The 14097-nt window shown below is 40.0% G+C and overlaps 1 protein-coding gene across 1 annotated transcript; it reads right to left on the minus strand.

The window, feature by feature from the left end:
• Positions 1-3728: 3728 nt before the first annotated feature.
• gdap1l1 (ganglioside induced differentiation associated protein 1-like 1) lies at positions 3729-14037 on the minus strand. Its single transcript, XM_088407546.1, has 6 exons — positions 13808-14037; positions 6952-7144; positions 5248-5421; positions 4851-4945; positions 4148-4262; positions 3729-4081 (listed from the first exon to the last, which is right to left on the minus strand). The coding sequence occupies exons 1-6, from the start codon at positions 13985-13987 to the stop codon at positions 3738-3740; spliced, it is 1101 nt and encodes a 366-aa protein (XP_088263672.1). The 5' UTR covers positions 13988-14037; the 3' UTR covers positions 3729-3737.
• Positions 14038-14097: the final 60 nt, after the last annotated feature.

The raw sequence follows: 14097 nt of genomic DNA on the forward strand, positions 1-14097 counted from the left end.
TCAACACACAGCCATTCGATCATAGTTGAGATTCCAAAACTAAAAATCCATCACATCAAGCCAATAGTAACCTCGCCACGTTTGTGTCATGAGTTCAAGTTGTACTGTATGTCGATGCGAATGTCAGAACTGAAAGCGTCGCCGAGGTCATGTGATTCCTTGTGCCAGCGATGTGTAATGACAGAGCAATTCAATGCTATATTTATAGGCTTGCCATTCTTACAGCAAAAAGAGTTTCATATTTTGTAACCTTTATACGTTTGTGATTAAATTGAGAAGGGATCCTTGATTTTTAAATGCCTTGCAATTACAAGTTCAACTGCGTGTGTTCTTAAATCGTCTGAAATAATTATTAAAACCCCCAACATCTTTCTGTTAAACTCATTCACTACCAATGACAGCCATAGACGACAAAATTCCATTTTAACTGGCCTTCCAATGAATGATTTTGAATTGTACTTTATAGAAACTGTGAATAACTCAAGCTGCAAATATTGCTTTTTTTCAAAAATCAGTTAATATGTAAAATTACTGATTAATTGATGCATTCAATAAAAGAAAATACATTTCCATCTCCAAAAGAGGACATTAGTGCAAAAAAGTGTGTATTGATGATGATTTACTGACTTTTGTGTTTTTTTCCAAATTAAAAGCAGATTTTTTTGAAGATCTTTGATACAGAGGCTAAAATCCGAGGATTTGAACATTTGTAAGCGAAGCAATGTCTAAAAGAAAATAAATTCACAAGTCGCAAACCCTTTTTAACTGGGTTGGCAGTGAAAGAATCAATAAGTTGTTGAATAATAGATTGGTGAACCTGTTGCATCACAATGTGCAACCTGCCCAACAGAGGGCAGTATAATCTGGTGCTATAGAGCCAAAGGAAAAAGACTTTCATGACTGCACAATTGGGTAAGATGCAGCACAGCCATTTTATGCAGAGGATAAAGAATATATTTCTGAAATGATTACAATCTTGGCTCCATGGACTGACGCGCACGTACATGTGTTCAAATATCCATTGCTTAAATCTTTTCATTAGCATGTCGACAAATATGATATTTGTCAACCTGTCTGTGGCCTTTTGCATTATTTTTGATTAGCTTTGTGGTCGTTCTAAGGTGTAACTCTCTTTGTTTGTGGTTAAACAGTGCAATGATCGTTTGAAAACAATCTTTTTTTTTTCCTACTCATTATCTAAAATACTCAAAATTCACAGAATTACAGGCTATCCACAGTAAATTTTCTCTAATTTCTGTCATCCTCCATGAAAGCAGACACATTATCTCCGCAATCATTATCTCAGCAAACATTTGCTTTTACTTTGGAAAACGATCCTCAACATTTTGGACAGTTGTCAAACATGTTGCGAATCAAACCAGTAATCTTAATTCAATTTTGTTTGTGCATTTTTCCCGTTGTGAATTTCAAATAATGTCCTGTTTTGGAAAAAAAAAAGACAAAAATGTAATTGAACGAAAATTGGTCATGAATACATCATTAAAATAAAGAGTTGCAGGCCTGTGAGAACTTGTATTTCCAAAAAGACGCCATCTTCACTTGTGTCTCATTGAAGGCACCTTGATGTACTCTTTATTGTGCCAATTTCTGTCCGGTGGTGTGCTGCGTTAAGCGGCGGCTCAACCATGATTGTGAAACACCGCCATTGAGGCGTGACTTGACAAAAGTCTGAACACTCAACGGGGATATTGCCATGACGATCGCAAATCGACTCCCGCCCATTATCGCCGGGGAGCCCAACATTTAGACACACATGGAAAAAAAATGCACCCCTGCTCCTGCCGGGAATGCTCAAGCTTCACCCGGTGTTGGACAGTTATGTTTGGAAATGGCGGTTACAATCATGGGCCCGTATCCATAATTGTGCAAATTTTTTTTTTTTTTTTTTTCGGATTCATCCGTATTTGACAGAAGGGTCTGAACCCTCACAGGAATTAAAAAAAAAAAGAGCAACAAACAACTACGTGAATAAACTTGCACTTTTCTGAGAAAAAAAATATAACTGTACAAGAATAAACTCATATTTTTGAAGAATAAAGTTAGGTTTCTACAAGAATATTATTAGTTTTTATTATTAAAGAATATTGTTTTGAGATTTTAAAGCTTTAAGATGTAAGTCATACTTCTTCAGCTACCTTTTTGGAGACAAAGGTGTAGTCTTTTTATGCAAATAAGTTGGTACAGTATTTCTGAGATAACCGACATTTTCAAGAAATTCATCATCTGGCCTATTAACTCATTTTTATAGAGTATTATCTCAATATTAAGTCTCCATTTTACATCAATTTGTATTTTTTTTTGTTTTACTTAAAAGTTGTGCTCCAATGAGAATCTATTTTTTTCAAGGGTTAAATTTTGATCAATAGTCAAATGTTTCAGGATATAGTGTTTATCTGATGAGAAAAAAAAAAATATTTTGATTTAGAATGACTGAATTTCTAGCATGGAGCGATTCATTTTAAGGTGAAGAAAGGCCAGTGAAGAAGAAAACGGGTTAGCGGGATTCTCACTTTAATGTGAGAATTCTCATTTGAGAATTTTGAATTTAAAGTCAGAATTCCGATTCTCACTTTTATGTCCGAATTCTCCGCATTGTGACAAGTCAACATTTCCTACCTTAATTCAGACTTTTATCAAAAGTCTAATTTTAGAATTCCGAATTTAAAGTCAGAATTCGGACTTTCTTTTCAGAAGTCGGACTTTATTCTCAGAATTCATAATTCTCAGAATTCATAATTCTGAGAATAAAGTCACTTCTCACTTTAAAGTCAGAATTCTGAGACTTGTCAGAAGTTTGACTGTAGAAAAGAAAAGGGCGATGGGATTCTCGCCTCAGAATTCGGACTTTAGAATTTTGACGAGAATTTTGTCTGAGACTTCTGAGAATGAAGTCAAAATGCTGGCTTCAAAATCTGACTTTAAAGTAAAAATTATGAAAGTGGAACTGAGAAGAATTGAAGATATAATAATTGAGAATAACTGAAAAATTCTGAGCAATCAGAATTCGGAGAAGGAAGATCTGAGATAAGAACTCTGAGAATAATGTCAGAATTGTGAGACGTGCCCCTAATTCCTTCCATATAAAGTCAAGATATTAAAAAAAAACACACAGAAAAAAAAAAAACTGTTGCAATCTTACAAGAACCAACGACTTTGAAAAAAATAGCGTAATTATAGCAGTGCGAATATTGCATTTTCCTTTCGTCCCGTGCTGGTGGCAACACATAAGCTCTTGAAAAGTTCTACTCTCCACTCCCGAGGAATTTTTAGCTCTGGAGAACCTTTATGGCTTAATGATTTGTTTTCTAAATTGACGTTTGCGGTAAGTGCCATTTGTTTTTCCACACAAGCCCTCGTTGGGCAACGATACATTTTCCTGTGTTTTAGTGCTTTTAGCAGCTGTAATGACTACATACAGTAAGTTGTGGCATGCCAAGTTCACTTAACACTTATTTTTTGTGTGTGTGTGTGTGTGTGTAATGCCTTCAACCAAGGTCAAACACAAAGGAGCTCAATGGCGGCGGCGAGTACGGGAAAATGTGCAGTCAAGAAGGCCTTGTTATGGAATGTTTTCATATAGCAGTGTCATTTTACTCGCCCGGTTAAGTACGGTCGTTTCCTATATTCGGTACGCTTTTCCCGCAGTCGTCAAACGTTACGGAAAAGTTCCAAGGTCTCACATGTACACAGACACGAACACACGGAGAGAGCATTCACTACATGTATTTCTTTTTTAAAAACCAGTAGGCAAAGTAGCCCATGCCGCCGAGGGAGCCCATAAGAAAGGAGGCCCCGAAGAACGAGGGCGGTTTCTTTTTGACCATCCGGAAGGCGTTGGGCAGGACGGCCGAGAGGAGCGTGGTGTGGATGTCGCCCAGGACCTTGCGGAAAGCGTAGCGTTTTTGCACGCGCAGAAAAAAGGACTGCAGGTTGGGCCGACTGCCGTCCTCCCAGTATTTCTTAGAAAGTCCCAAAAACTTGAGCCTGTGCAGCAAGGCTCCGAGGCAGATATCGGCGAGGGTAAAGTCCGGTCCGCATAGCCACAACTCACACTTTTCACCTGCCGGGGGAAACCACAGCGCTGTACTCTTTGCCGACGGGACGCAGGGTTGTCGTGCCGCCCTACCTGGGTACTCTAGTTTCCTTTTCTCCAGTTCGGCCTCCACTTGGTCTAAAACCATTGCTAACTCCCCCAAGATTTTCTTCAGGTAGTTGACGTTGTCGTGGTCCAAGATCTTGGCCTGCAAGAGTTCATTTCAAACATCGAGTCACTTGAAAGTAGGTGTGGGCCGGTTACCGCCTTCCAGCTACCTGTTAGTGGCGGTAGTTCATTTTTGGACTTTTAGGGCTCGACGAGGGCTGATCCGGTTCGCTCTCGTTTTTCACGGAGAGCGGGGACAGGAACAACCCCGCGGTGGGTGAATTCCGCAGAGTGGGATTTAACTTCTATACCCCGACGGACATTGTACGTATTTTATGAAACGTTGCGTACCTTTCTTTTCCATGCCCAGTTATCTGCTGTAGTATGGAGGCCAAAAAGATGTGTGCCTCTTTTTGGGCAAGAATTTTAGTCTCTTGTACAACACACAACACGCAGTGCATCAGAGTATTGTGAGCGGCCGTTGACTCTCCCTGCAGCCCTGGGCTAATGTTTGATCAACTCTATGTTATTTTAACAAAACTAAATTGTCAACGGATTAGGATGATACAGGAAAACAAGTCCCATTTACTAGTCGTTCTGTTTATTGCCTACAACAACATCCCGGTCTGAAATGTCAACACAGTGGGCAAATACCAGTCACGCACAAAAAGCCATGCGCAGAACTGACCATGAGCTTCTTCTGCTTGGACAAGTATGGTTCTGTCAGTTGAGGCTCCTCGTGGTCTAACTTCATCAGTTCCGTGGCCGCGTTGACCAAATGTCCTGCGATCGCAAAAGCACAACAGGAAATGCCGGACGGGCTTTATCGTCATCATTTGGGGTTCACGTGGAGAGACAAAGCAAAACTATCGTCCTAGGAGAGCTTTTACGGAAAGGGAAAAGGCCACATAACGTGACACTTCTTTCCTTGTAACATAATTGATCTACATAATTGACATACTTTTTTATTTGAAAACTGTGTGCCAAACAAAACAGATGGCGTGGCACCATCTAGTGGCCGAGAGTGGAATTACACCCAGAAGCGATGTGATTCCTGCACGATGCGAGGGGTCGGCTTCACTTACGACGTATTTCCGCAGTGGCGTACTTTGGGATCATAGAGTCGGTGGTGAGCTCCGGGTGGAGGATGCAGCCGTGCGTGTACGCGTCCATGGGGAGGCCGTCGAGGAGCCGGCGGTACTGCTGCACTCGCTCGTGAACTGGCGAGTCGGCCGCGGGGATCAGCTGAGCCACCGAATCTGCAGGTGAGAAATGAAAAGGTCATCCTTAATATAGGCCCATCAAGCAAAATTATTTCATATCTAGAGTATTTAAAATCTCATCTTTTAAAGATATTTTTGGCATTTAATTTAGTTACTACTGATTTAATAACTAATAAGGATAATAAAACTATAAAAAAAAAAATGTTTGCGCGCTCCAATGTGGATCTGCACAGTGCCTTGTTATTTGAAAATAAAAATCCAGTTTTCTTTCCCGAAAAACGGGATGCCATTTGAAGAAAGAAAACGTTATGAATCTTTTAAAATACACAGAGAAGTTTCTGGTCAGTGTTTATGTTGGACTATGTGACTTTTCATGCATGGCTGCAGACCAAATGAAGATGAGGGACTTGTGCGGTTATCGGCAGTCTTTCCTGGTCTGACTATGTGACAGCATAATGGCTGAATGGACAATTATATAAGGCAGGCCATCCCCACACACTTTGCCATGTAAAGCTCCGTGCATACAAGCTATACATAGCAAAGGATGATGATATTCGCTCTCGTCCCCCACTTCCACAGAAAAAAAAGCCTTTTCATCCCGGATTAGGATCATTAAAAAACTCAAAACAAATCCTGTCTCGTCTGCTCCCTGTCGCACAGATTCTGCAACTGATTTCGGCGTATCGCTTACGCACATCTATGGAATGAACACACTCTGGGTGGAGTGACATTGAATTGAGAGTGTCCATCTTATGGACAACCAACCAACTGATACGATAATGCAAGATTGTTATTTTATTCGACACCAAGATTGTCAACCACAAAAGCCGAGTTTTGACGCACACATGCACAAATTCTTGCTTAGAATAATTACCATACAGGCTAGAAGGTGGATGTCAGTTGGTTGTAAGCAGCAAGTGCCTGTTTGCGCTAACAGCAGCTTGTATTTGTTACGCATTATTTTCAATAAAAGAAGCGAGCAGGCTGCACCAATGTCCAAGTCCATCTTTGTTCACACGCAAGACTATTACTAAAACAGAGGATATCATGTAAATCGTGCAGGGCTGCACAATTGATTGAATTTCAGCCTCTATCACGATATTGGCTGCCACGATTAATTAAAATGATCGTCAGCGATATTAACATTTAAAAAGTCAAGCACTTTTTTGATTCCAAGTCAAATCAAGCATGTTATCATCTTACCACCAGGTGGCAATGTTTCCCACGTTTGCATGAAAAAAGCGTATGCTTCTCTCACATTATTTACTAATGTCAAATGACATTGAGTTTGTCACCTGATTCCTAATATAAACTGAGCTAGCGGTCAATTGAGTATTGTCTTGAAAAATCCAATTTGACATTTGCCTGTTAATTAACTTAAATTTCCTTAAAAGTAAATAATGTGCTTATTTTTTTCATCGCTTTACCCTCAGCAAATATTGTGGACACCCGGCACCAATCCCGGAGTGGCTGCAAAGATATTGCTTCCTGACACGACAAGTTATAAAAATAACTTGATAATAATATTTGAAATGTCTTTTCATACCTCTTACGGCCAAATCTTACCTCCCACGAAGTTGCTCTCCAAGTAGTCGATAATCTGGTTGTAGTCGCTGATGATGTTGTCGCCGTGGAGGAAGACGGGCACCTCCTCTCCCAGGTTGAGCCTCATGAACCACGGCTCCTTGTGCTCCTGCAACGGCAGGCTCACGTCTCTCTCCTCGCACACCAGACCTTTTTCGCTAATCACCAGACGGACCTGCAACATACGGCATCGGGCCCAGTAAAGCACAATAAACATTTTGGGTTCCAATTCCACTGCTAGGTGACAAAAGAGGGCTACTGGAATTTCAAAGGCATCTGTGAGATTCAGACCAAAACAACAACAAAAACAATATTTCTATACGGCATAATAGATGGCATTAGACAAAATATTTTGGGGAATATTGTCCTTTCTAAAAATCTGATGACAATCCATTGAAAACCGTTAACTTCACCTATTAGCGGTTTCATTTAACTAAAGATTCTGCTAACCCTGGAAACCCCTTTTTTTTGTTTTTGTTTGAAATCAGTTTGAGAACAAAATACAAACGAAAGATATTATTTTTCACGGTTAATTCGGCAATATGTTTATCATTTTCACTCTATTTAATATGGGTGGGATCATATGAAAGAATGATTTCAATTCCTTTCTTAATATTGCATGTAGGTAATAGCTTTGTTGTATGAGTGGATACACTGCCATCCAGTGGTCACAGTTATCATTACAGTGCACAATTGGCTTATATTTTAATATATTTTATATGTTTAATATATTTATATTTTAAAACAAGAATTCTCATCCATGGCACTTAAAGAGTTAATGGGGACCTGAAAACCCCCCTCCCCTTGATAAAAGTGAAGAACCGCGAAGCAGTGTCACCTGCCCTCATTGGTCAATGGCAGGAGGGCAGGAGGGCAGGAGATGTAATCTACAGCCCCAACTCCCATGGCCGCGCCGGGAGACAATCACGTGTCTTGTAGGCGTGCCCGAGAGCTGCTCTTCTTCAAAGTCACACACGTTTAGCGGGAGAAACGTATGAAGCCAACTGCAGAGCGTGGTAAATCTCTCACCTAGATTTCTTTTGTCATAAATTGGAATTTCAAGTGTAAGTTCTAATTGTTATGACAATAAATCTCTTGAAATCTTGAAGTTTGGTCAACTACAAGTTTCACTTGAATTAGACTTCTGGGTGCCACTGATATAACCGTGGCTCTCTGTGAGACTATAAAGGATGGGAAAGAATAACAGTACAATCACTTAATAAGGTTTAATGATTTAAGATTTAAGTAAATATGTGCACTGCAGTAGTTTGACATCCGTGGGGTGCCCGTGGCAAGTGCGTTTATAGTTAACTGCAGTAAAAATTCACAGTTCTCTGCAAAATAGCTTTTTTTACCCCAAAAAGATCCGCGATGCACTGAGGGCACGATAGGCGAGGCGAAAAGTAGCTTGGGATCACTGTCTATATTTTGAAATGTTTGAGAATTTAATTTAAAACCAGATGGAGCCGCTTGAGCTCGATTCAAACGTCTCAATTTTGCAGCTTAAATCATATTACACAAACTCAATATTCATCAGAACGTCTTGTTTAGATTAGTGAGGGTTTTACTCTATATATTCTTTAAACTGCATAGCTTTGGTGACAGCCGTAACGTCAACAAAGAGATATGAAATGAAAGTATACACAGGCAATATTTACTGGGAATAGGCTGAAATTCAGTGTGGGACAAATGCTACAAGGTCAAAAGGGGAAAAAAACAAGTTGATTTCACCTCAGCCGGCCTTTCCATTTGTTTACATTGTATCTTCTCCCCTAGGCTGAAATCCGATTCATTCATTCTAGTTTTCAAATGGAAACACAAATGATTATTGTCTTATTTGTTGTTTTTTTTAGTCAAATCAAAAACATGCCCAATCTCCATATTTTATTTCAGGCTCCACTGAAATGAAGTAGTGGAAACTGTAGTTGAGTATTTGGGATTAGCAAAGGAACAATTTTTGCAAATTAACAGAACGGCTGATTGGACTGAGATTTCTAACAAAGCTGCCACTTTTGCAACAACACTTTGTTATGTAACCGCGTTGGTCACCCATTGTGCCAAGTGGTTCTGGCATCTGCTCAGGGAGGCACAAAGTGAACCTTCACTTTTTCTTTTTCTCATGCTTTATGAATAAAATTGGTTTCCCGAAAACCCGAGCGCATATTTTTGAAGCAAATGTAAAGAAAGGAATACTTCTGTGTCTTCTACAGAACAAGAAAGTGAAACTGAGCGCCAATTCGTCCGCAACGCACGCCCCGCAATCGAAAACTGTCACTATCAAAGATTCAATTATCTGTCAATTATCCCATCAATTCATTGGTTCCAATTTAATTCCCTATTAAATTGTTACAAAACCTTTTCAGTAGTTTTTTTTAATTATCAAAAGTTTCATTGAAAATATTGGTAAATCACAGATGTTTTGATGTATTTGCCAGCCTTTCTGAAACGTCTTCTAAGCAGAAACATATTTTTTGTTGAGAAAATTTGGACATTTTAAGTAAAACAATGGCTCTCAATGATAACTTGATTTTTTAAAAAATAGTTGTTCCTTAATCGATTCATTTTGAAACGGTACAACAACAACATGATTTATTTTTAATACCCAATATCTGTGGATATTGTCACTGGACGACAGTCACTGAAAATAGAGCAGCAATTATCAAATATTTAGTTTTTCAAATATCCTACTGAAAATTAGGTATTTTGATAAAAATCATATATATATATATATATATATATATATATATATATATATATATATATATATATATATATATACAAAAATATATATTTTTTTATGAGTGTGTGGTTAAGGAATGGTTATGATTACAGAAGACAACAAAACATATTTTCACTCGATAAGAAATACCAATTTGTCATTTGTAATCAACATTATTTTTCTTAAATTGAATCCATATGTAGCAGCAGACTATTTTAATCTGGAAATGAGAAAGCGTTTAGAACAATGTATTTTTATTTGGTTTATGGAACAAAGTGATGTCAAAACTACAGTAATAATTTTTGCTGGCTAAAACAGCAAAATTGAATAAGCCTTCAAAAAGAGATCAGCGGGAACGGCAACCCTATTAGTTTTGTCATTTACATCGAAAAAAGTGCTTTGAAAATTCATCCGACAGCTCTCGCAAGTAAGCGAATGCTGCTAGCTGCTAACGCTGCTAGCATCTCATGCTAATCACAGAGCGTAGTGCTACTAGCTGCTAACGTTGAAGTGGCCGCTAATCACTGGCAACAGCAGCCATATAGTACAGTGGGCCCCCGGGTTACGAACTTAATCCGTTCAGCGGCTACGCTCGTATCTCGAATTGCTCGTATAGCGGGCAATCCAAACCCATGTTAATTCGTGAGTGCGTGCAACGCGCGCAGAAGCCTTAGGTAAAATCATCACGCTGTATACATAAATTAATATTAAGTGACATAATCTACTGTACAGTTGCATTAAATAACAAATACAAAGGAAAAATGACTTTTACCTTTGGAAAGACGTGACTTGTGCTGAGATAAGCAGAGATGAACAGAGATGAATGCTCTAAGTCAATACGGTAAATCAGATATGCTATTGGTCTTACAGTGTCAAAGTAACTTTTTCAGTCAGGGTTTTCTCTACTTCCTTCCATCCCAACCAGCTGTGCCATCAAGCTAGATAAAGGCGTTCGGCCAATAGCATATCGGCACTTCTGTGATTGACGTGTGACGCCGGCCAATAGCATCTCCGTGAGTGAGACCGGGTGACCTTAATCGACCAATAGCATATTGGCGTCTCCTTGACTGACTGATAATTATTTGCACTTTTTTTTTAAACGGTTGGAATGTATTGACATCTTATTGATTAAAACACATTTAAATCTGTGACGATTTTTTGTCCTGCAATCGGCACACTTAATTTCATGTCAACTGTTTTTCCCGACGTGAATTGAGCACGGTGGAAGCGGAGAGGTGGTTGTGTGTGTTGCATTTACTAGGCAGCACACTTATGGCTTGTTCGAGCGTCAGTTCACCTTTGGTTACAACTCACAAAATTGCGACAATGACGCTGTCCCAATGCATATCGGGAGATCGCCGACTAACCTGACATGCAATCTTGTCTAGCAACCATTATATGGCGCTGTATCATCACCCGTAATAGGGTGCAGAGATTAACCTCCTGAGTTAATACGGCAACGCATATAGGCTATTGGTCTTACAGTGTTACAGTAACTCTTTCAGTCATGGTGCAAATCACGGAGATACTAAAACATCATCCTCTTATTTCTTCCTTTACCGCTGCTAGTAATTTTAGAAGCTATGTCTAACAGATAAAGTTTGCAAAGTCTTCAAAACATTCCGTTTTTCACTCATTTTGTCTACTTCCTTCCATCCTGTCCCATCAAGCTAGATAAAGGCGTTCGGCCAATAGCATATCGGCATTTCTGTGATTGACGTGTGACGCCGGCCAATAGCATCTCCGTGAGTGAGACCGGGTGACCTTAATCGACCAATAGCATATTGGCGTCTCCTTGACTGGCTGATAATTATTCGCACTTTTTTTTAAACGGTTGGAATGTATTGACAATTAATTAAAAAAAAAACACACATTTAAACCAATGACAATTCTTTGTCCTGCAATCGGCACATTTAATTTCATGTCAGCTGTTTTTCCCTTTAGCTGTACAAACACTACACTTAAATGGTAATATATTTAGACACCGTGAGTGAGACAGTCAGTGTGAGATTGTAAGACCAATAGCGTTCACGTTACCGCCATAAGTATCTATTAATGATTGTAGATGACGCAACTGCTGAATATATTGACGCAGTTAGGCGAGAACATTTCTACATAGTCAATGGCTGGTTTGACGGAATGCTCGCAAGACGAGAGGTTTGCTCGTAAGCGGAGGACAAAATTCTCCCTGATCCACGCTCGTAAGGCGGAATGTTCGCAAATCAGGATGCTCGTAAGCAGGGGGCTGACTGTACAATGTTAGCATAATTAGTTGTTTTTAAAGCATTATTAATTATTATAATCAGCAACTAAACTTGATTTCAGTACCATGCTAGGTTGTTGACATCAGTCACGAGTCAGGTCAGCCATTATGCCGCTACATGCAGCAGGGATCGATTTAAAAAAAAAAAAAACATATGCATTGCTGTCCATATGGTATTTGGGATGTTGTGGTTTGTTTTGAAATTGGCAGCATGTTACATTCGTGCATAGCATCAACTCTTGTTCCTGTACCTCGCCCTGACTTCTTGCTGACAGGGTACGCTAAACAGACATGTACTTGAGGCAGAAAAACAACGCCTCAAGTATCCAAGGCTCAAAACAAAAACAAAAAAATCCCCCAGCACACTACCAAACAAAATCGCATCAAAATGTAAATACACCTCAATTATATACACTACTATCTTCCATTTAATAGTTGATTTCTATGTTCTGTCACTATAAGTTGCTGGCATAGATTGATAAACAAAGCTTGACTATTCCTTATAAATAAATACAACTCACAAATATGCCAGGGCACGTTTTTTGGGAATCACTGCTCTCAATGGTTACTTGGTTATGAAATAGTCGATGAATGATTTAATAAACGATTACTTGTCGATTAATTTATTAAGTTGATATCGGTAGCAAATAGATCACGTAAGCATTAATAAATGCCTACGAAGAATGCTAAACAATTAAATGCAGCTCTCTTAACCCGGTGGTTCTCAACTTTTTTCGATGAAATGTGAAATATTCAGAAAAATACCACCTTACCGGTGCAAAACATTTTTGGATAACAAAAAAGACAAAACAGAGTAGTGTGTCATACCTGTCTGAACTCTAGTAGATAGTTAATCTAATATCGTTTTTCTTTCTGGCTCATCTTCTGGAAAATTGCATCACTAATGGCAACGCGCAAACTTAAGGAAAGAAAGGCATGCAGCGTTTCGCATCAAAATTGTAATTATTTATTTATTATTTTAATTATTTATTCAATATTTTATTATAACACAATTTAGCAATATGATGATTCCTGTGCCAATAGATTTGCTCTTAATTTGAAAAGAAAAAGGCACTGTTCCTGTCAGGGCATTAAAAAGCATTAAAAATTAATACATTAAATTATTATAAATTTCATGAACTTGCAAATGCGCTCTTAGAGACCAACAGTCAGTTTAAAATGTAATTGTAGGTCTAGTTATCATTAAACTATACTACATAGGGAGTGGCACTCCTCTGGAGGTCGTCATGTCTGTTATAGCTATGGCCAGCTGGAGGAGGAGTATGTATTGCTGCATTTACCGTATAATGCACCTAAAGCTCTCACGGACGCATGTGAAAGATACACATACTCCCTTTAAAGTCCCCCCCCCCCCCCCCCCCCCCCCCCCCCCCAACCGTGATGCCCTCATGCGCTGAACGCCCATGCAGTCAGCAGCATGACAAGCCAGACTCGCCAAAAGACAACTGTTTGCCCTCTGCACTCACGTGTCCTCGTGCAACACACAACAGCAAGTGCAAATCTACTGGAACGTGGACATGTGTGCAGGAGAGGGGGTTGGGGGCTTCTTTTGCACGTCATGTGAATCAATTATTCAGCTTGTCATGTGTCAGGGAGATCAGAGAGTCAAAGGGAAAGGAGGATGGTGATGATGCTGATGCGTGCGTTGCTACACGCTCAATACTGACCGCACGTCGAGGAAATGAGCAGGTTCACTGCAGCGCCCCCCCCCCCCCCCCCCCAATAAATAAATAAATAAATAAAAAGATGACACGTTTCGCATGCACAAGGACGCCAAACAAACATACCGCGGAGACACAAGCAAGCCAAGGGTGCGTCCATTTTTGCTAGCTTACCTTCTGAGAGGCGAACGACTGCGTCCAGTGGTACAGAACCAGTCTGTCTTTGTTGGGTTCGCCCGCGCACGGCTCGTCGCAGTCGTCGGCGTCGCTCGTCGCTTTGCCGTCCTCGTCCATCGCCGATATGGGCCACCAGCCGCACTTGCTCGGTGGGACGTGGTTGGAAGACGCCGCCATGACAGAGCGTTTTGAGCGTGCGGAGGAGAGGTGAGCCGCGACCGGAGGAGGGAGCGATGGGCGGGGGTGCATCGCGGGAGGATGCGGCGGGGAGGGGGGGCGGAACGCTC

The sequence above is a fragment of the Hippichthys cyanospilos genome, chromosome 2 (genome assembly GCF_059441005.1).
Source record: "Hippichthys cyanospilos isolate Australia breed blue-spotted pipefish chromosome 2, RoL_Hcya_1.0, whole genome shotgun sequence".
NCBI classification, from domain to species: domain Eukaryota; kingdom Metazoa; phylum Chordata; class Actinopteri; order Syngnathiformes; family Syngnathidae; genus Hippichthys; species Hippichthys cyanospilos.

What these genes read in the sequence shown, in the direction of transcription:
- gdap1l1 (XM_088407546.1), bottom strand. Translation starts at nt 13,987, where the DNA reads ATGGCGGCGTCTTCCAACCACGTCCCACCGAGCAAGTGCGGCTGGTGG. An exon ending in AGTCGTTCGCCTCTCAGAAG is followed by an intron (nt 7,145 to 13,807) that starts GTAAGCTAGCAA and finishes CGTATGTTGCAG; the next exon opens with GTCCGTCTGGTGATTAGCGA. An exon ending in AAGGAAACTAGAGTACCCAG is followed by an intron (nt 4,082 to 4,147) that starts GTAGGGCGGCAC and finishes TTCCCCCGGCAG; the next exon opens with GTGAAAAGTGTGAGTTGTGG.